Here is a 23,555-nt window from a genome sequence, read left to right as displayed (position 1 = left end):
CTGTGGATTTAACACCTTGTTCATTTCACTCTGATGAAAGAAAAATAAATCAGACGCTGTTACGTAACACACAAAAAAAACAGTTGTCTGTTGCGTAACAACTATGTCCCCGCCCCCCCCCTCCATTTTTTTTTTGTCTCCTCCTCCTCCCCCTCGCTACTCGCTCCGCGCATGCGCAGTGGCGCCGTACACTCCGCCATTGAGGGACCCACGATCAGGAGGAAAGGGTCAGAGAGGCACTTCGACAAGCAGCAGCTGCACGTTTTCTCCAGTCTCCAACCTCAACTTTGGCTTGAGATACCGTTTTTAACGCGTGACTCTCGCTCTCCCCGTGGATGATTTTGTATGACGGCGGCGTGTATCGTCTCCACCGAGGAACGCGTGTGTGTGTGTGTGTGTGTGTGTGTGTGTGTTTTTTTTTTTTTGTTTTTTTTTTTTAAACCAGATTCTAGAAGTAACGGGCAGCGGAGAACCTGAGCTAGCGGCGGCTATAGCGAGGCTACATAGCAGGCTAGCTGCGTTAGCTAGCGACCTGGCTAGCTGCACACGAGCTGAGCATTGCTCGGTGGTGGGGCTTTTTTTGGGGGGGGGGGCGTAGTGCCTACAGTGTCGTTTGATGGATCCGAGAATCGCCTGGTTTCAACCAGAACAACGTGGACCAGCTAACAACCTGTGGATGCAGATCTGGGAGACGACACAGGGGCTCGGGTACTTGCATGTAAATAACAGCTACACCACTGGATCTCAGAGCACGTCGAGCCTGAAAGCGACCGTCAACGGAGCGCCGGGAGCCGTCCTCACCAGCAGAAACGGAGCACTTGACTCAAACACCGGTAGCGGTGAAGCTAGGACTCAGGGGATGTCGACCTCAATGGGGAACGGAGAAATAGCGGAGCAGCGGGACTTTATACCACTGGAAACCAATAGCAACCACAACAACCGAGCCGCTGGCAGGGGCGGTGTCGGCGGAGGGGGCCAGCAGCAGCAGCAGCAGCAGCAGGGCAGCGGGGTCGCCGTGCTTTGGAGGGGGCTAACGGACGGACACCCCAACAAAAGGAAAAGAGACAACAAAGCTAGCACTTTCGGATTCAATTCCAGCCTCTTGAACAGTGGCAGCGGCCCCAACACGGGAGGATATGACGGTTACACGGGCACGCCATGGAAAGTCAGGAACTACTCAGAAGGAATTATCGGGTAAGACAAGAGTTTGATAAAGTTCACAACATGTCTGTTTATTATTTTATTTTTTGTTTGTTTGACAAGCAGCTCCTGGTGGCAGACGCACTCACTTGTTACCAGCAGGACAAGCCCGTAAACTACAAGTTATAATTAATTAAATGCCATTTCCAAAGCAGGCCCACTGAAATGACATGCAGGGGAGAGAGGACTGAGATTGTCAGCCTCACCCCACCCACCTTTTTTCATCCCCACCCATTGAAAACTACCATTGGATAAGTTATAGGTGGCTCCCAAAATGAGTCTACTCACTAATGACCAGGCATAATTCACAGCACGACTGTTAACACAGCAAGTTTTAAGATCAGATGTGCAGATCATCTTAATTCAGACTATTAAATGGATTTTTATAGATGCACACCACTAGGACTGAAACAAAATAGTGGATTTAAAGGAAACTGTGCATCAAACTCTGGATTAGTTATTCCATCTGTACTCAAGGTTATATTTATAGGCACTTTGCAAAATGTAGTTAAAGCAAACCTTTAAAGATCCAGGAGGTTAATCATTTAAGAGCTGGAGGAATAGACGTACTGCACATTTGCACTGTAACCAATGATTCATTTGGGTTTTACTGAAATAAAAAGGACAATTTTATTCCCGGTCTGCTAAGATTTAGTTAATCAGTTTTTTTTTTTTAGAAACCAGAGTTTTTGTGCACAGGAACATGGGCTCAGTGCACTTCTGGTGTAGCCTTCTACTGCAAGGTGAAGTGGATATTTAAATAAAGTGGTCTGTCAACAACAGGTTGTATAAATGGAGTGAGCCAACCGAGAGCACCTAGGAGGTAATAAGGTGAAACCCAAAACAAGGATGACACTTTTACAAGTGTGCCTCTTCATTGATTCTACTCCAGGCTCCTGAAGCCCGCAGATATTAGGCTGGCAGTATTTCAGAGGAAATCAGAGTTTATGTGTTTGCCAAAGTTGTCAAACTGCTTTTGATTACAGTTCTGTGAGCGAAAGTCATCTGGAGTCTCTCTAACGACGTACAAGCTAGGATTTGTGCTTTGTAATTACCCAGCTTAAATGACTCAAGGATACAGTCGTGACATGAAGGCGAAGAAATAAAGTGGAATGACAAGTCCTGCATGTTTCTCGTGTTGGTCTCCAGTCATGCAAACGCACCTGTGCATTTTTGCAATTGCTGCGTGCACTTTGGACATTTAAAACTTTGCCGTCTGTGGCTGCACATGGCTTCATGTTTATAGTTGGCTCATTGTTATGTTGTACCTGTAATCACTTCCTCTTCTGCCCTCTTTCAAAACACATCAGTAATCATGTGACAGATGTATCCATGGAGGCAATAAGAACAAGGGAGCAAGTAGGAAGGCAGTTTTATTATAGGTAAATAAACTGGTTGCAGTCTAAAGAAACCTATGAGAAAATGACCGTACTTCTTACTTTATATACACTTGATTGAAACCTCTGTAAACATTTTTCTTGTAGGTTTATGGTCTCAATAGTTGATTTCAAGTCTTTGTAAATGCAGGGCTAAGTTGATTTTGTACGTTATGATACCGTTAAGAGTAAAAAAGGTGAGGGAGCAGGATATGCTTTCGAGCGTTGTTACCTAAGGATTGATACGATGCAACCAGGGCATAATGGCAGCTAGGCGCTTTCAGTTTGCTAAAATTCCTTCCCAGCAAAATACAGTTGCTTCTTTTGTCCACAGCGCCTGCTGCAGTCAAGGAGGGTAGACGAAACTCGCACACAGAAAAGAGTGTGGCCAGTGCTTGTATGAACTCAATGATTTTTACAGACAGAAGCACACTTCACAGAAGAGATTGTGCACAAGTGGTCTGCAGTTCTTTAACAGGGTTGGCTGACCAGGATTCATTATTGATGGGGCAGCAATTCCTCCAGCTAATTGATTATTTTAAATCATTCACCATTAACATGCTGATTTGTGTTTGTAGTAGCTGTAAAAGGAGCTGTGATCAGCCTGAATTCTGTTGGGAATACAGCATCAGTATAGTGACAAATTTGCTTATTGGAACAAAAAAAATAATAAATCAAATTGCCCACAAAACACACAGTTCTGCCAAAACATAGCTCAATGCCCGATGTTTGAGTGTGACAGGAAAACACAGAGGAAGTGAATTTGGAGCATACTGAGCATACAGATGGCAGCAGCATATGTAAATCATGCTGCATGAGTAATTATTAAGGTTTTTGTGAATGTTTTGATACTTTTTAATCAGTGAAAATCACACAGCCTTTTACAGCTGCTGTTCCCGCAGAAATCTGCCGTTTTATTATGATATTTGCAGCCACCTTTGAAAAACCCACTGAGGCGTGTTTGTCATTCAGACGATGAATACGGTATTATTTTAACATTTTAAACTCTACATGAGGTCAACAGGTATTGCCCCTGAAATCCGAGATAATCCATTTTAAAATCAGCTGAAAGGCATAGTGTGTATTTGAAGTGAACTCTTGTCATATGCTTCATGTGTAGCTCATGAACAACTACTTAATTCAGTGAGTGGTTCGGTGAGTCATAAACTTTCAGTGAGTGTGACATGTGCTTCATTAGAGAGCATGTGCTGTTCCTCGTAAGAGTCCTTAAACATTGGGCAACGGTATAAGCAATGTTAAACATGTAAAAAGCAAGACATTTATTGGCTTAGAAGTGCCCTGGGGGGGTCTTCTGTCATCACCAGTGTTTTTTTTAGGCATTATGATAGAGGAGAAATATTTTTCGGGTGGGGTTCTGTTTTAAAGACCTTTTAGGTGCACAGATTTCCCCCCCTCCCCACCCTCTTCTGTTTGACATGTGTAGACAAGCAGAACGCCAGAGCGTGCAGCTCAGTCTTTGGCTGATCCTCATTTATAGTAATATGGAAGCTCTGTGTTTGCATAAGGACATTCTTTAGTGATTAGCTCTGCTAATACCAGAACCTGAACCTCAGAGCCTCGATCACACTCGGCTCCACTGAGGGCTCTCTGTCTAACCAGACCATGTTAATTCTCAATGCCAGCGTGCCCTGTGGCATTACAGGGAATGTATTTCAACATACACTTATACAGACCAACATATTGCATGTGGATATAAAAGCTGCCGTTGTTATGTTAATTCCACGGATAAATCTCCGCACATAATACATGTTTTGTTGCGAAGGAGATGGAATCTGGATGTGGGATGTATAGAAAAGAAATAACATCCTGTTCCATGGCTGGTAATGGCACATATGGAATGTCTTCAATCAGGGAAATGGAGGGTCCTACAGAAAGTCTTGCCATCATGGGTGGTAGCGCAATATTTTCCTCATGAGCATCAATGTGTTGTATTTGCAAACCCCACCGGGGGGCCACACGGCGTGCTTGTCACGCCTGATTGGCACTTTTACCACCAAGTACTACTTCCAGCCCCGTGACAGGGTGTCTGGGGTCGCTGGGTTTCTTTATGCTGGCGAGCTACCTGAGTGTTTCAGATAAGCACCATGGCAACATTGCTGTGTTGCGACATGTATGTCGATTTCACGATACTTTTACTCGTTGTTGTAGTAGATTCTTATATCAGATTTAGTGCCGGAACTGTTGTTTGACATTTTGTGCCTTCCTTTTTTTTAGTGTCACGCAGGATTGTAACCAGCTTTGATCACCCAATCAGGTTGAGTCGTATAGGGAGTGGACAAAGGTAAACCTCAGAGTCACTGTTGCAGTTGAAGTGTTCAAGTAGCAAAAAGGGTGCGGGTAGGGAGTAGGTTGAGATGCATTTTCCACGGGACAATCTGTACACTATATTTGGTCATGGGGTTTGGCCAGAGAGTCAGAAGCATGTGCTTATTTGTGTTTTACGCTCCTCCAGTCTCTCTGGAACGGAGACAGTCCAAGCGAGCAGCCCGCCTCATGATGGAGAGGGATCAGTGTTTACATGCTCCACACGGCCTCACTTCCACAAAACAAAGCCAACCCTCTGAGAGAGAAACCCGAGCCCCGTCAGAGTCCGTCCAATCAGATCGCGAGTTCTAAGGGAGTGTTAAGACCTCGTTTTCTGGTGGTGTAGAGCAGTTATTTAGATTCTTTATATGGGCACAGGAAGTCAGTGTAGCCTGGGAGAGCTGTGGACCATTTCTGGACGACTGAACCGTGTTCGGATCGGTAGTTGTGGGTTTTTATTGTGTAGGCAAGATGCAATGTTGCAAAGTTCCAGTCATTTTATGACAGAGAGAGGCATTGTGAGAGAATGCGGGTGATAGTTTTATTTACTACATTGGTCTGTTGTTTTTCTCTTTAACTGGGCGAGTGGAATATTATGGGAAGAAAAATGTATATTGTCAGCAGACCCGGATCACGGACATATTTGGTTGGTCCCGATTGGCAGGTCACTCAGTTCAGTCATATTTCAGGCCGTGTTGTATTGAGAAGCGTTTCTGTATTGTGTACTTACAATATTATGAATGTTTCCAACAATTATACAGCCCAGAAAAACCTGTAATTTTATTCAAAGTAATGATGCGTTTCATTTAGTGACCTGTTGCTAAAAGTTTCACGTCGGAGTGAGGCAGGAAGCCAGCAAAGTTGACTTATAAAGGAATAAAATGCTGCACAGTCCGTAAATATTTCTGCCTGAGTTACATAGTTTTATTCGCACATTTCACTAATAACATGACGAGATTAAGGAGCTGACTAACGAGATGATGCCGCAGGATTTGCTGTTGAAGTTTGCTGCTCACCTGTTGCTAGTTAACGGCTAATTAGCTCTGAATGCCGACTTCAAGACAGATTTGTCCTAAACACACGTTTCCTGTTTTGTCCCAGAGAAGATGGGGTGCCATTAATCTGGAGCCCTCTTTCTCAAGGGATAATTCATAATCTTTTATATTTCGGAGCATCCACACTCTTTCTAGAGTGTTTCTGTTGTGCACAAGTCCACCTCGACTGTAGTTCCCATGTTAAATATTCCTTTACTCCTTCACTGTCCCGTGATAATTGTTTCGCTAGCCTGCCTGTGGATGCTAAGGCATTAGCTTCTCTTCTTTTCTTCTGACACTGTCATTGACCCAGAATGGTAGTAATGACAGAGCAGCCTGCACTTTATTAATTTTAGAGCAGCCTGGTGTTGGCAGCTAGTTTCGAGTGGTGAAGCAGAACATCACTTGCTGGCTAATGAAATGTGTGGTTAATCGCTCACTGATGAGAAGCCCTGGCTTATGCTTTTATTGCCACTGTCTTTAGAAGATTTATGACTCCCAGCACTAGCACCCAGATAGCACCACTGTGACTAGAGCTCCATTATTAGAACTTGAGGTTCCTCCAGTGTCTACTAGCTTTGACATCTATGCCACGCTCTCCTCTCTTTCTCTGCTCGCTGGCTGGCAGCCAAAGCATGTAAGCTAGCAGAGAGAGAGAGGGAGAGAGAAGCCTGCGTGCTGGTCATTTGGACGCTAGGTGAAACAGGCCCACTCTGAACAGCACGTGTGGGCGGCCCTCCATAACTCAGCCTTCCCATGTGTAGCGAGGAATGTGTTTTTCTTTTTTTCCCTCTTCCTGTCCAATGGAAAGCCTTCCCATGCTCCAGACTGATGCAGTCAGCAAGCGACACATAGCACACTTTTTTTTTTTTTAGAGCGTGTGTTCAGACTGTGACCTTCTCAGCACGTGTACAAAGCAACGAGGCTTAGACAGTTTCCTTTTGTCGTGGCCTATGCGTATTTAAGTTTTGCCATATAATCACCTTTTCACTGTCAGTGGTTCAGCACCAAAATGTTAAAGCTTTATATTTTGAGTGCTACCTCAGTAAAAGGGAGAGACACTGGAAATACCACACTTCCTAAAAATATTGAACATTTTATTTTGACAGGGAAAAGTGCCATGATTTATATGATATTTGTTTAAGGTTATTCTTCCTATTTCGTAGTGATGCTGAGATGTCATTTTGGGCTCAGACCGGTTGTTGCTAAGTCGCAACTTTACCTCGCTCTGGCAGCAAAACATACTTAAAGCAAAACCACACAAAGTCAAGCTAAAGGCTCGAACATGCTGGACACAGAAGCCACATTGTCCTTCTGGCAGTCAGTCTGCAGCAGTACAGACTTTGTAGAAAGTTACGGGGTACAACACATAAAGTACAAATTGTACTTTTTAGAACAAGAAGTGAATGCTCTATATCTACACATGTTCCAGATCAGTTATTAATAATAAGAAGAAGTAACTCTGAGAAAGCTTAGAAAATAAACATAGAAATATTAAAAATGAGTGTGAATGAGAACTTATCAGATGTCGACACTGAGGTGTGGTACGCTTGGACCACTACACAGTATGCCAGTACCTACACGATGTGTGTATCCTGGCACGGCCATATTTTTAGTCTCAGCTGTTCCTGTTTTGACCACAGTTCGCTGCTGCATCACTCAGGCATGACCATCACTAGCAATCGGCAGTGTTTGGACTTCTGTGTAACTGGAGCCGCTTTTGTCCCAGCGGCCAACACTTAGCACCCCGGATCAGTTCATTGATAAAACATTAATGAATCCGCCATCTGCGAGACACCGACACCTCCGCCTCTGTTTGTGGTTGTCCTCATTCTGAAGAGCTGTGTGTTTTTTGTGTGTGTGTGTGTGTGTGTGTGTGTGTGTGTGTGTGTGTGTGATTTGACTTGTTTGCCTCTCTGGCCAGCCCGTCATCCTAGACAGAGCAGTGTCGCATAACACACACTGCCCTCTTTTGTTGCAAAGGATGGCCCAAAATTTCAAGCCCGTGTGAAAATGGGGTCACGACGCTGGGACTCTTTTCAGGGACAACGTGGTGGTCAAAGCTGTTAGTTGGAGACCAGCCTGATCTGATGCATAACACTGGGACACTTCATTGCATAGAGCCTGGTCATCCATCACCTCTGTCAGGCAGGTGTTTCTTGACACAAGAATGTTATATCTTAATACCCGTCTTTAAGCATGAAATTCTTTAGCTATTCTACAGAGGCACCTTTGTTACGGTAATAATAAAAATATCTGAACAGTCAGTGAGTAGTGCTCAGTGTGATGCAACAATAACCTCTTTTTTCCTTCATCCTACCCAAATTAACAGATGGCTCTTGTTCACATGAAGGCATCTCAGCACCACACCCAATCCTCTCTCTCTCTCTTTCTCTCTCCCCATTTTTCTCTTCCACCTTATTCCTCATACCTTAATTCCCAAACTTGCCCCCCCCCTCTCTTTTTACCTTTGCTGTCATATTTTCACTTCAACTTACCTTCTGATTCCTCTCCCTTTCAGCCGTGCCAAGGCCGAGTTATTCCTCTCTGGCGTGGTGTTGAGGTGCCTTTCATGTCGAGGCTCTGTAGGGATGTTTGAGGATCCCACTGTGGCTCATCATGACACAACATTTCATGATACAAAAACACGATGACTTAAATACATAAACCCAGGTTATGTGCTGTGCTCAAAGAGGTGGAAGAAAAGCAATGTTTCCGCAAGTTATAAAAACGAGAGATGAGCAGGAGGGCAGTATTGTAAAAATGCACCAAATCATGAGCTTACCATTAACAGTGTGCACTGGTATAGTACATGACACGTTCATGTAGCACTGGTGGGAGTGCAGTGGCAGCTACGCTCAATTAAAAAATCATCTCCCTCGCCATAAGAATTGATTTTGTGTTACTAGTCAATCGGTGGAAAATGCATCTGCGATTAACATTTTACACCGGTTGCTCTAGTTTGCCTGATTTATAACTGGTTGTGTATGAAATTGCTAAAACCTAAATGTCCATTATTAACTATGATGATCTGGCCAACAGTTGCCTCTCCCCCTGGGTGCCATCTCACTTCCAGTTCCTCTCCTCTCACAGTCCGGCATAGCAAAATATTACCGGATTAGGCACTTTAGGTCCAGGTTGACTGATTACCTCCACTGATGATGTTGGGTCTAGACTGGGCACTGCAGAAACTTACATTAAGAAAAAATATCCTCAGTATACAAGTTAAAAATTCAGAGAATCCTGCTTTAGGGTTGTGAGTTTATCTTGTTTATGTAATGTGGGAGGGGAGCAGTACACAGTGTGGTCTCACACATGCACAAACACTCCCACAGACATGCAGATCACATGTACAAGATGTATAGTACATGAAGTCCTGTTATAGGCTGACGAAATGATCTGTAGTAAATATGTCTGTAGGCGAATATTTATTAAAAATCAACTGTCCAAACCTGTTTTTTGTTAAAGTTTTGACATATTGTCAAGGTGATTATCAGGTGCGTAGTTTAGTTTGATAGTTTAGCCCTGCAAGTACTCTGATTATGAATAAAATTGTTGAAATAATTTGTCATGCAACTGTTTTTTGGCCTGTAGATAATTGTTATGTGCATTTTGCATTGTTTCCTCATATGTAGACCTAACAGTTTATCAGTTATGATAAGTAATAATTTGTTGGAGCCCTAAATTGGAACAGTTGTGAATACGACAACACCTAAACAAAGAAGCACAAATCCCTAAGTCTGCAGATCAGTGACACTCAGTACGTCTCTGACTCAGTGTAAGCAGGGTGATTATATATTCTCCATAGCAGCCTAGGACCGTCATTCATATGTTAGTCACACATTCAGGGCATATTGTAATGAGCTCAGAAATGAGACAAGCCCTTAACTAACGTCACAGGCAACCATCAGTGACCTGAGAATAATCACGTCAGGAAGAAAAAGGGACGGAAAGAAATGGTTTAGGAGGCGAGGGAACATTTTCTATCTCCTCTAGGAGACTCGGCTTTGTGGAAACCTCTTCCACAAGATTACATAACATTACTATGATATATGCAAGTGGGATTATCCGATAAGCAGTGCCAAAGACCCATTTGCTCCCTGGGCAGGCACAGTGCTGAAATGAAACCTGATCCAAGAAGGTGGAGCATTAGATGGGATTTCTGTGGTCGCTCCCACCCATGTGATGACAAGGGAGCAGCGGTGGGCTGTTTGCTGTGAAATGAAACCTAGTGTTGCTGTTGTGGAGGATGCCAGTTTTTCAAAAAGAAAGTGTTTTTTAGTTTATTATATTGCTTTATGATGAAAGCAACAAAAGAAGATGACAGATGATCTCCACAGACAAATGTCCTCTTTGTAACTTGAGGTTTGTGTAAGTTTAAAAGCCGTGATTCATTACCCCAAACTATAAAATCATTCAGTTCGATTACAACACATTACGGTAACTTAAATTGGTGTTAAGCCTTGAGCTGAGGTGTCGGGTACAGAGAGCTGTGTTCCCTTGACCACAGAATCAAAACCAAAGTTGTATCTGTAATGCAGACTGTAGCTGCTGAGTTTCTCTTACCCTGAAATGAAACTTAATCTTTCAGAGATGGAGGATGGAGTCTCTGCTATGTGCACAGGGAAAATAGATTAGTCATTAAAATTCGCTTACCGTGTTGGAGGAGGGGCTGTGAATGTAAACAAACTTTTTTGTCTGCTCTTCCTTTTATAAAAAAATAATAAGTAATTGTGTGAACTGGAACATTTGATATTTGGCCACATGTATCATCCAAAAGTAACGTAATCTTAATTATTAGATAGACAAAAGGGTCAACAAGGTGGGTTCCCATGTAATTCTGGGATAATCGCTCATTTTGTGCCTTAAACACAGATACAGCAAATAGAAACTCGGCTTATTTTGACTTTCTGTCTTTGGTCAGTCGATGAGATAAAGTCATATCTCTCAATTCGCAATTTTATTTATCCTATTTGGCCAATGATATCAGCCAACCAATATATCGAGCAGGCTCTCATTTTTGGCTTTAGGTAAGATGATTGCGTATGAATCGATAATGAAAACTAATTCATTTGTTCCAGCTCTAGTGGAAATGACTGATACTTTGACTAAAGTATAAACTGCAGTACAGTGACTAACTGCCCTACCCTTATATTTCCTGTTCATGTGTGGCAGTATGTGCACGCCTTCTTGCGTCTTGTTTTTAATACACAATTTTTATTGCTCTGATTGCAGCCTCACTAAAGCACTCAGCTGCAGCAACTCAGGGGGGGTTAGAGTTTTTTTTTTCCAAGGTCACCATGATAGCTTTTGGCTTGGGGAGAAGAAAGTTTCTGCAACTGAATTCCCTCCATGATTAGCAGGTCAGCAACCTTTAAGCACTGCGTTTGTATCCAGGGCTTCTGCTAAACTGAGTCTCTGAGACCTAAGAAGCACTATAAGGTGAAACCCAGTCAAAATTTTTGACTGTGTCAGGTTAAGGGTACTTGTTACATAAAACCCAGACAGCAGACACACACAGTGCTCTTTGGGGCATAATCCAAACTACTGTCAGTCAGTGTTAGTAGCTGCTACTGTTTTTCTTTTCCATCTTTCAGAGGTATCTGTGGGCTTTGTTTTGTTGTCTTATTTGAGACAAGAAATCAGATTTTACTTTGCTTTCTCTGTATTTGCAACTGAGGGGATGTAAACTGCAGCAACAAAAACATGTGAGTTCTCAGGGCAGATAAAATCTTAAAATTTTGGGAAGCAGCAAACGTATGTGTTTTATTTATTTATTTATTTTTTTTAACCTCACTGCTTCCCAGAGATCCTGGGTGATGTCTGTCATTTGGCAGCTTTACCACACCTCCATAACATCACCACATGAAAAGCAATTTACACAATTAAAAAAAAAAAAAGTTTCATCATCCACTGTTATCATTCTTTTTTTCTTTGGTCGGCCATGACCGTAAGCAGTAACCCTAACTGTTTACTCACAATGCAAAGGCCAGGGTGCACAAAACTGTTGTGTTGCGTGTGAACTACCTACTCTCTCTGGCCAAACAACCACCGCCAGGTGAGCACATCACCTTCACCGTCCCTCGTCTTACCTGAGTGGTGCGTTCTGTCGGCTTGGAATAAGGGTCGAACTAAAACTGAGAGCTGAATGGTGACAAAAATGATTGCAACTGAAACGAAATAAGAACAACACCCCGTTCAGACACGCGCATGTGTAAATGCTTGTTGTGTGTGTGTGTGTGTGTGTGTGTGTGTGTGTGTGCGTGCGCCTGCGTGTTTTGTGTTCTTATTTGTCCGCCCACAGAGAATTGCCCCCGCGTCTGTGTATGTAGACAAAACTGGTCAGTGAAAAGGTCGGCGCTCTGTAGGCAGAGCGACCTGATCCAAGGACAAATGCGGCACCCTCGCTCAGCCAGCCCATACAAGTTGTTTTTTTTTCCCCCACTAACATAACACTGGGTCACAGTAGGGGTTCCTGTTTTTGTTTTTCTCAGCCCTACAGTTTTACCAGAAAAGGAAAAAGTTGGTCTGGGATAATGTTAAAACTCTGTTTCCTCTCCTTGGGAAGATAAAACTCTTGGTGCCATAACAGGGCTTAAGTTTTGCAGGTCCTGCAAAGCGGTGTGGAGGATTATTTCTGTTCTTGATGTATATGAAATATGATATATGTGATTGCTCAAGTGCTGCGATATACACCTGCTAGACGACTTATGCATTTCTACCATTAGAACAGAACATTCAGTCAAAGTCAATGATTTGGCTCCTGGGCATGGATCTACCTCCACAGGAGAGCTGATAATGAAAGTATTCATGAACTCCTGCTCTTTTTTTTAAGACTTTTGTTTGAGGAACCCTTTTTTTTGCAGCACCTTGCTTCTCATTATGGCTTTACATGAATTCATATCTTTGGGTCACCCTTTTACATAAAGTATTCAACTAGCCGGTTATGTTCAGCTGCCTGGCTCAATGACATCTCTTCCTCACTGCAGAGGGGAAAAGTACAGCTGAAATGTATAATTTGCTGCATCAATTTTCCTGTGGCTCTGGAGATCACAGGAAAATCTTTCATTCACAGGACTTTTATCACTGACTTTGGGTTTTACACCCCCCACATTACCAAACACAATTAAGGTGACATCTGTGCTTTGATTACTGGGCATACAAAGAGATTAGGAGAAAAGTTTGACACAACTTTGCCACTGTGAGGTGTGAACACCTCTGATTACTTGCAGTATCTGGACTTTCCTGTGTTTAATATGTAAGAAGAGAGAAGAGAGTGAAGCTATTAGCTCTGTCCTGTCAGTGTGACTCCGTCTGACATCTGGATCTGTGGCAGTGACTTCTTCCACTGGCATCGCATAATGTACCTTTTTGCTCTGCTAGCTGGGAGAGCACAATTTGTACCATGCCAGTGACAAACACTGGGTGTGTTAATTTCCCTCTGACTCGGGGTTTAATATGGCTAAAACTAGTTTTGAATTTGTTGAAACTAACTTACTGTATCGACAGAATAGTATCAGTTACACTAATTTGTAATGTTTGACCTGTTCTTATTATGGTAAACCTGTGAGGGTGTAATGAGATAGTACCAGCACTGTGAATGTTTTGCCCGTGTGCTTAGCATCCATTTGCAGCATGATTAAGTGGAGCTAACTAAAATATGTGTGCTGTACTCCAAATAATGACCATAATGATGATCTGGATCTTAAGCAGTTTCTTTAATTGACAGTCGGTTGCCTTTAAAAACGATTGTTGGTTAATCATCATTAAAAAAAACAAACATTTTCTCTGGTATTTTGTATTCATATTTGAATAATTATGTGTGAATTGTAACAAGATATTTCTTTATGTATTTGTGCTGATCTCTGATTGTCATTTAACACATTTCACTAGTCTGGATATTTAATTGACTCAATTAGGACAAAAACGGCAACAGTTTTTTAACATTACTTGTGTTCTGTGTGCTATGCAGGTTACACGAGGAGGTCAATGACTTCTATGATTACATCTCCCCGCGGCCTGAGGAGGAGAAGATGAGACTGGAGGTGGTGGACAGAATCAAGGGAGTCATCCACGACCTGTGGCCCAGTGCTGAGGTAAACACCACCCCCAAACCCCTTCATTCACTTCTCCTGGGTGGTTTTACAGACCTGATTTTTCAGATTTCTCTACTCTGCGCCACCAGAGATTATATTATTTTGGCAGGAACAAATGGATTTGTAAACCAGTGAAGAAGTTGGTCACTTATAAACATGAAACATGCCGGTTGTTTGAGTACTGTTAACATGCCCTCCTGGGTCGCAGTAGTCTCAGTATGATACAACGATCAATTCTACAGTTTGTATACAAGGCACCTAATTTCTATAAGCTTGTATCTTGTTTCCTGTTATCTTCCTGCTGCACCACCTCAGGCAGTCTTGTACCCACTGACATACTGAAGATCCTGCTGATAGAGCAGGGTGCTTCAAAGTGTGTGTCAGAGCTTAGCAGTTCCTGAATTAAGGAGCACAAAATCCAATCCTGCCAGGTTTTATTCCTTTAGTTCTGTGGTGTAAACAAGGACCACCTGGTCATTCACTCAGTGTGACTGGACACTCATGAATGTTTCCTGTGACCAGGTATACATGGAAGCTTCTTTAAGGCTTAAGTTCAGTTTGGGATTCGAACTATGTCTGAAAAACTTCGTACTCATGGCACAAGTAAAAGCATGTCAAGATGAGATCAAACCAAGCTCACCTCTGTGGTCAGCTGTTGTTACGTCACCATTTGCAGACGGTTTGTGGACTCGTTCACTAACATGGCTCTACAATCAGCTTAGTGCTGGACATGTGACTGGGCTGTAAAGCAGTGTGTATGCTACTGGTTGGAGTGGGATGTCGGGAGCTGGGTTAAAGGAATAAAGATAGGGTCAAGGCTTATTTCTATTTCTGTTCAGACGCCAATTTGTGCACTGGAGCTTGAAGATGTTTTGGCTGCCTAAATAGTGTGCAGGTTAAAGGAGCAGTGTTTGGCATGTAAACCCTGCCAGTTTTGATTTCCACAAAAGCCCATTTCCTTATTAATGCTACATTAAACAGAGGATATTTGCTTGTTTCATTGAGGCCACCTGGTCTTTTATCGCTCGCTTGCCTTGCAACTGAAGTGGTTTCAAAATATTGAATCTACACTCACTTTCCTTTAGGCCCTGCTGGGTAGTTCTTGGACCACGCCTGTGGAGTTTGTTTGGGCTTGTTAGTAAATTGACGCTAAGCTTTAGAATAATGACATCTGTGCAGCTCTCAGAACAGGTTGTTGTAGTGAAAATGAGCGTGGGAAAATCAGAACGCTATATTGACGGCTTCTTGGAACACCTTTTGGCTGTTTCACTGGACGATCATGAATTAATGTAATTTGTATTCAATCAAAATGAATAAAATGATAACAGAAAGTGTTTGTGGTGGGTGTGTAACTCTGTATTCCATCTCTGCAGGTCCAAGTGTTCGGGAGTTTCAGCACTGGACTTTATTTGCCAACAAGGTGAGTAATTTGTTTTGCTTAACCAGCCTGAATTCTACAAATCCTTGCTCTTTAGTGTCTTTCAGCTCAACTGTGAACTGACCCTTTTCAGAATGTCTCGCTCTGTGTAGCCAGACAATCTTTTAATTGCTTTGGATCAAGTGGTTTAGGAATTTTTAGCACAGCTGATCCTGCACCTTCTTTAAAAAAACAAACAAAAAACTTTTGAGCGAGGCCTATGACTGGCACAGCCACCCACAGAAAAACACACAACCGCCTACACAGGCACACACACACACACACACTTGCTCACTTGACACACACACAAGTCACCTGGATTAGTGGACTTTTGACACTATACTGAGCACTTTAATGGGACAAAGCTCTTTTGGGACATGCATGTCTGTGGGCGATGTGCCTTATTCTGAAAACAAACGGGTGTATACGCTTGTATTTAAGTAAGAAGCTGCAGATTATTTGCACAGTGTTTATGTGTTTGTGTGTGCGTGTCCTGTAGCGGAGGCTTGCGTGTAACAATGTGTGAAGTGAACACATGGCGCTGCTTACGTAGTACACATGGGCTGGCTTCTTTAAGCTGTGACCGAAGTTGCAAATTACTCATCCAAGAGACAGAAGCAGAGCCACCTGTCTGCAGTAAGTTTTCATGTGGAGCATATTCAGAAATGACTGTTTTAGAAAGAAAAAGTTAAAGTATCAACTCATTTAGGAAAACTAAATAAAAAAAAAAAATAAAAAAAGAGAAACAAACTAGAAGAGGGAAATATAATTATAGGTATTGGCATAATTTGTGTAATCTGTTTGTTTGCCTATGCCAATGCAGTCCAAAGACGAATTCTGAATTGACAGGATGTTGTAATCAGGCATCAGTTAAGGTGGTCTTGCGTCACAGGTAAATGTCACAACTTTAATGCAGTTGTAGCACAAGTAGAGTCATAAAGTTAGCAGACTCACAGGAATGTCAAAGATGTGTGCAGTTACTCACAAACTGGTCTGTACACTGATTGTTTGTTTGTGTATTTACAGCAGAAAAGTGTACTTGTTAAAGGCCGACGATTTGAGACCGCGTGTAATTTGTGCTTTTATTTGTTTGTGTTTCCACACCCCGTGTGCTGTTGTATGAGCTGCACTTGCACGTTTATACGATAGGTCTCAACGAGTGTTTTCTTTTATTTGTCTTTCCAAACCAGTGATATCGACCTGGTCGTTTTTGGGAAGTGGGAGACTCTTCCACTCTGGACGCTGGAAGAAGCTCTCAGGAAGAGGAATGTTGCAGATGAGAACTCCATCAAGGTTTTGGACAAAGCCACGGTGAGATGGGACTCACTCGCAAGTGTTGCAAGATTCAAGTTTCTGCAGTTTTCTAGATGATTTCACAGGTTTATGAGACTATATACTGTCTTAGATTTGGATTATGGTTAGATGTTGTCTTTTCTTGGTTTATAAAGCTGCATAGCCCCCAATTGAGGCTAGCGGTTAGAGGCTACATCGGCTGCAACCAGCATCTTGCACCTGACCAAACTGTTGGCAGGTGATCGTCATTGTGGGTTATGTGGGGGCATAGGTGCATAAAATGACAGTAAATTTAGCTCTGTGGCATCCATTCTGATCTTCTGGGGTTTAATTAGTGATAGTCCATCAGTAAAACTGTCTGCCTTTGTGACAAATTTAATGATTGATAACCATCAACAATATCTGTCATTAATCATTGTGTTGACTGTCATACTCAGGTCTTTGATGTTAGTTGTCAGTTTTATGGGCTGTAAAACACATAAGTAGAAGCAGTTGTGACAGATGACGACGCTGGTTTCTCTGCATGTCTTGTATTCAGGCATGTTCACAGATAATTACACTGCATCAAGGTTAATGCCAAAAAAAAAAAAGCATTTTTGGCATGATTTGAGTAGCTAAACAACTGCCAACTGTCTGTTTGTGATTTGTTTGATTTAAATCTATGCATACATTAGATTTTCCTTTCACTCTAAATTTATTTTCTTTCAGGACTTAAAGGATTTGAATAAAGCTTTTTCTTTGTGATCCAAGTTTAACTTTAGTTTGGCATTATAAAGAGCTGATGAGCCCTTAAAATCAGTGCTCAAAGAATTCAGTTATGGATGAGGAGGGTTTGTGTATGACTGTGCATGTGTGTTATGTTTTCTGGCTTACAACAGATTTGTTTAGTTACAGTTGTCCCACATCACAATGTCAGGAGATGCTTGAGCCAAGCATGTGATTGTTTGATTGCATCCTGTCCAGTATGAACACATATATGATGTACGTTCCCAGGTTCCCATCATCAAACTGACCGACTCCTTCACTGAGGTCAAAGTGGACATCAGCTTCAATGTGAAGAGCGGTGTTAGAGCTGCCTGGCTCATCAAGGAGTTCAAAGAGGTACGGCTTCTATGAAACGTATTGTGTTTTTCCTGCATTATTGGAATTAAGAAACCTTATTGATTAACACCTGTTGCCACTGTTGTTGCTATTTGAAGTTGCAGTGTGTTCATATTGTTTGAGCAGTTCTGCAGCTTACGTGACCTACGCTCCACCTAGTCTGAAGCACAGAGGTGGAAACATTTTTACAAGCTCTGCCTGTGGCCTCTACAGATGGTAGCATTGCCTCAAAAACTGCCTTTAGCTCTCCTACAAATTCCTCTCGTATCTCTCAGGTTGGAAAGACGCCATGAATGTAGAAATCTGAATGGCATCCAACTTACAATATTCAAAAACAAATTGATTTTGGTTGAGGTGTTTTTTTTGTTGTTTTTTTTGTGTGTAAGTTTCTTAGAAGCATCTAAAGCTTTTGAGAGCACTGCTTAATGGAAATTCAATGTGCTGTGAATTGGCACTGCTAAGAAAAAGTATAATCAGTAACAATTTTAAGTGCTTAGCAGAGCAGGGTGCAAAAACTCAAGGACTTGACTTTAAACTCCTCCTCTGGAGGGCGCTGTAGACATCAGAATCTCTACCTCACCATGTCCTCACTGTGTCTGTCCTCTGTCTTGTAGAAATACCCTGTGCTGCCTTACCTGGTTCTGGTCCTGAAGCAGTTTCTACTGCAGAGGGACCTCAATGAAGTTTTCACCGGTGGAATCGGCTCCTACAGTCTCTTTCTCATGGCTGTCAGCTTCCTGCAGGTCAGATTGACTTGGTCATTAACAGGAGCTCTGTATGTTTATATCAACTAATTGTATTTCTTGGTTCTTTGTTCTCATTGACTTAGCTATAATGAACACCAGGCCCAGAATTATTATATTATATTATTATAAAATATCCATTATTCTGAACATTAACAGTTAGAGACAGCAATATATGCAGTGTAAAAATAGGCTATAATCAGACCCATATCTGTTTTTCCACATATCCAGATTGATTTAAGCAATTCTCTTCAGCTAAGAAATTAAATGCCGCTTTTTTCAAAAACAGATCTAAACTACAAATTGCAGCTGGTTTGAAATGTGATTTCAAGTTTCAGATTTCTACAGATGCGTCTCTGTCTGGATGCTCTGGCCACCCAAATCTTATTTCAAAGTGTCTTTAAATTTCCAAGGCTTCTGTTTCTCAAGCCGCATCAGCAGCATACGTTGCGACAGATGCCTACGTTGTTACAAAAGCAACGCATGCACATCTGTTGCTGTTGCGTATAAGCACAAATCTGACCACTTACAAATAACAGTCCTGATTTCAGCAACAAATGTGTTTTGCCTGCAGTCTGAACATAGCCTACAAGTCTCATCAGTGACTTGATCATCTCATTGAGTGAATTCCCACTCCCTCAACCATTTGGATCAATCCTGACATCCCCTCGTAATTATTTTCCAGCTTCACTACAGGGACGACGTGTGCAGTCCCAACATCAACATCGGCGTTCTGCTCATCGAATTCTTCGAGCTCTACGGTCGCCACTTCAACTACCTGAAAACGGGTATCAGGATAAAAGATGGCGGTTGCTACGTTGCCAAAGATGAGGTCCAGAAGAACATGATGGATGGCTACAGGCCCTCCATGCTCTACATTGAGGACCCACTGCAGCCAGGTAGGACCAGTAAACACAAAAGATAAAAAAGGGTTAGAAGGTGTGTTTATCCTCGAAAGGTCAACATTTCAATTCAGTTCCCAGATATTGGACTGGCATGTTTGGTCAGGCTGTCATCTTTAATACAAGTTGTCCATCGGTCTTTTGTTCAACAGACAACGATGTTGGTCGGAGTTCATACGGTGCCATGCAGGTGAAGCAGGCATTCGACTACGCCTATGTGGTGCTCAGCCACGCCGTGTCACCCATCGCCAAGTACTATCCCAATAACGAGACGGAGAGGTGAGTCGCTAACTGTGGAAACTGTGATGATCGAACACAGTCAGTTTCTTGTTGCAGTAATCAGGCATGTGCTGTCAGGGTTGTTAACAATGTCAGTTCTAAAAGTGGAGTATTTCAGTTGCTCTTGTTACAGTTTTATTACACCTTACATTTACTCTCAGGCTGCTGTATAAACACCGGTGTAACAAGTATACCTTCTTCTGTATTTCATCACAGCATACTTGGCCGAATAATCAGAGTAACGCAGGAAGTGGATGAATACAGGGAATGGATCCGAAAGAACTGGGGGAGCCCGTCTCAGAATGATGTGCCACTCAACAGTACGTTCAAAGCATTTTATTAGTATTTACTTTTTTTTTTTTCTTAATACACACAATTTCCACAGTTTTATTGAAACAAAAAATCTCTTTGTTTCTGTCAGGAAATGACGTCACGCTGTTTGAGTCCCAGCAGCTCGACGAATGCAACAACAACGTTCCGGACGACGACGATGAAGATGTTGTCGTAGTTGTGCCGTCGGTCCAAAACAGCAAAACCTCCTCCAACTCCTCGTCTCCGTCTCCTTCACTGCGCTCCTCTCCCTCCTCTTCTCCACTGTCGCCTTCTTGCACGTCCTCAACCTCCAGCTGCAGCGATGCGGTCAGTCACACACACTCACAGAGACCTTAAATTGTTGTTTTATATGTATCATTTGAAGCTACATGAGTGAATGTTCTTGTTTTGGAATGACTATTTAGTCGTCTATTTTTGTTGGTTTTCCACAGGACTCTGACGGCACGCCGTGTAAGACAGCCAAGCAGCAGCCTGGCCGGGGCTCCAGCGCCCACAGAGAAAAGTCTGCCGTCGTCAATAATCACAGAACACAGAGCCACACTACCAGCACTCCATCTGGAAGCAACAAGGGAGGAAAGGTACGCTCAGCTTTACATCAGACACACACTTACAACACATAAGAAAGAAACAGACAGAATAACTGGAATGTTGAAAGAGATTAAGGGAGTTCCTTTCTCACATTTTTTGTGTTATTTTCTTATGACTTATGCTTGATAATGAGCTATAAAAATACCAATTTAATCCTATTCCTCCACTATTATCAGCCTGTAATATACTGTATTGAATTCCCAAGGAAAACCTTTCAGATACCAGACAGATTTATTTATTTTTCCTGCGTGTTCTTTCTCCAGGCCAGGATGTCCCGTTCTCACCAGAAGAGCGGCCACCATGGGCAGCAGAGCTCCTCCTCCAGCACCAAAAGTCATCCGAGCAACAAGCCACACCACCAGGGCAACAGCAAGAAGAGGAAAAATGTGCGAGACTCTACACAGGAAGACCTCTGCAGATAGGGGTGACCTCACTTGTCCCCACCCCTCGGACCCCAACCCCCACCCCGTCCTTGTCTGCAACTGACTGACTGTCCTGTCCCACTTCTGCTGCCAGACTCCAGCCTCGGGAGGTTGTTAGAAGTATTAAAACATCTATACTATCTGTCTCTGTTGAGCTTTTCGGGGTGACGAGCACCGATTTCTAGCAGGAAAAAAAAAAAAAAAAAAAAGAACAAAAAAAGAATTGTCATAGGAAATGGGGTTTAATTTCTTGGACCTAAACTGAAATCACAAAGGATAAAATGCTCATTTGCTTCCCAACAGCTTCTTTTACAGGAGTGGTTTGTTCTCCTCACAGCCAGCACCCTACACAACATGCCTCTTGCGCCTCCTGCTGTACAGGAATAGACAGTTCGGGTGTCTGGAATCAACTCTGGAGCAATACCTGGAACTGCTGGCTGGAAAATAGGATCAAAAATTTTATCAAAAGAAAAAAAAAAAGGAGAAAAAGGCAAATGGCTTAAAATGTACAAAAAGAAAAATGTTATGTTGAACTTAAGAAAAATGTGCACAGATTTTTAAGATGGTAACTTACAAATGCAATCAGTAAGAGTGGGACATAACTTATGCATGAGAATTTTTTTTTTGTTGGTTGATTTTTCTGTTGGTTTAATCTGTTTTGTTATGTCTAAAAACAGGTTATACAAAGATTTGTACAAAAAATGCATACGCAGAAAAAGGTAAAAAAAAAAAAAAAAATACAATTAAGAAGAAATGTTTCATATTACCTTTTTACAAGATATACCGATTGAAGACATGTAAACGTGCACATCTTGTGCCCGCAGCTTTCTGGCCAAAGCCGAGAGCTGGTTCGGGTCCCATTGCCAACAACATAAATCATCAGCATCTACTTTTACTCCTGGTTGCTCTCTGTGAGTTTGCTACAGTGTTAACATTTAGCCTTTAGTGAGCCACTGCTCACAATACAGCCCTATAGACGCCTGGGTGGAGCCTGTCCTCTCACCCAGCTCAAATAGCACAGCCACAACAGTGTAGAGGCTTTAAGACTACAGGTTTAAATTAATAAGGGGTGATAATGGTTTTATTCTAAAATCCGACACTTGAAAAGAAAAAAAGAAAAGAAAAAAAGATGTGTTAACGATACAACTGTGGGTGATAATCTGTTTCTTTGGTAATTTACCCACTGCGTATTTGTTAAATGTATTTATTTTTTATTAATTATATGAATATAGTATGGATATATGTATTATTAACATTAGAGCCCATATATTTGAGTCCTATATTTGAAATAGGATCTGTTGCGGGGAGGTGGGGTGGGAACAGGTATATTCAGGTACAGTAAAATACCACCTTTTATTATTTCATTGGGGATTTATTTTCCTTTTTTTTTTTTTTTCATTCAGTGACAGTTGAGTGACCAAGTTACTTTGGAAGGTTTGAGAGACCGTTTTACAAGTTCTCGGTGAGAATTTCGTTTTAATATGTGGCTGGTCTACTTACTCTAAAAGGGAGCTGATTTTTTATTTTATATGATAAACTATCACAGCACCACACACTTCAAATATGTCAATCCTCCCTCCCCCCCATTGTCATTGCAGTACAACAACTTACCTGTAGATGGAGTCATCGCTCCAAGTCTGAACCCACAGAATTTGAGCTTGTATACTGCATTTTTTTTTCCTCAGTGTTTTATTTTGGTTTATCTCTGCGTTATTATTATTTTTTGTTGTTGATTTGACTGATAATATCCTGATACTTCCACTGAATGAGCAGCTGCACCTGGATAAAACCTGTTGAGCTGAGTGCTTTGCTGGAGGGAGTAACACACCAAAGCACACCACAAACCTCTTATTGTCTCTCTCCTGATGTGACGACGACAACAACAACAACAAAAAGAAATCACCCCCACAGTAAAATCAAACAAGGAGCCAGCAATAACAGCCACCTTACATCATGTATCGTTACTGTACTGCAGCTACAGGATGTCACGCTCGCTTGCTGGGCAACTCTAATCTCCTGTGTTGAGATGGTGAAGCACATTTGATAGAAGTCCTTGCGATTACTTGGGTGTTGCAAAGTTGAAAGTACGGTTTCTTTTCCCCACCTCCACCACCATCACCTCCCGTTCCTCAGAGCTACAAGTTGCGGTTTAAATGCAGTATATAAGCGCTGGTCTTGTGGTAGACTGACGAAGGAGAAAAAAAAAAAGGTGAACTAAAGTTAGCCGTGCCATCTTTGAATGTCCACTGACCATTTCTCGTCACTGCAGGAAGGCTTTCGAACCCAACTGTACTCATCTGAAACGTTGTTTCTCTGCAGCTATTTACAATTCATGCAATAAAAACAGTACAATTTAAAAAAAACAAAATCTGACTGTTGTGACATGTTCTTGCCTGTTTCCTCTTGTCTTAACACACTTTAAAGTCCACGTTATGCCATTTTACGT

The 23,555-nt window shown here is 42.1% G+C and overlaps 1 protein-coding gene across 1 annotated transcript; it reads left to right on the top strand.

The window, feature by feature from the left end:
* The first annotated feature begins 175 nt into the window (after window positions 1-175).
* On the top strand, window positions 176-23,476 carry tent4b (terminal nucleotidyltransferase 4B). Its single transcript, XM_037096816.1, has 12 exons — window positions 176-1,194; window positions 13,908-14,031; window positions 15,405-15,451; window positions 16,639-16,759; window positions 17,735-17,842; window positions 18,457-18,585; window positions 19,271-19,484; window positions 19,640-19,766; window positions 19,983-20,086; window positions 20,188-20,405; window positions 20,531-20,677; window positions 20,951-23,476. Exons 1-12 carry the CDS (start codon window positions 617-619, stop codon window positions 21,107-21,109), a joined length of 2,076 nt encoding a protein of 691 aa, XP_036952711.1. The 5' UTR covers window positions 176-616; the 3' UTR covers window positions 21,110-23,476.
* Window positions 23,477-23,555: the final 79 nt, after the last annotated feature.

Source organism: Acanthopagrus latus, chromosome 4 (assembly GCF_904848185.1).
Source record: "Acanthopagrus latus isolate v.2019 chromosome 4, fAcaLat1.1, whole genome shotgun sequence".
NCBI lineage: Eukaryota > Metazoa > Chordata > Actinopteri > Spariformes > Sparidae > Acanthopagrus > Acanthopagrus latus.
Note: the sequence above shows the minus strand (reverse complement) of the source record. Positions and strands in the feature narration are given on the sequence as shown.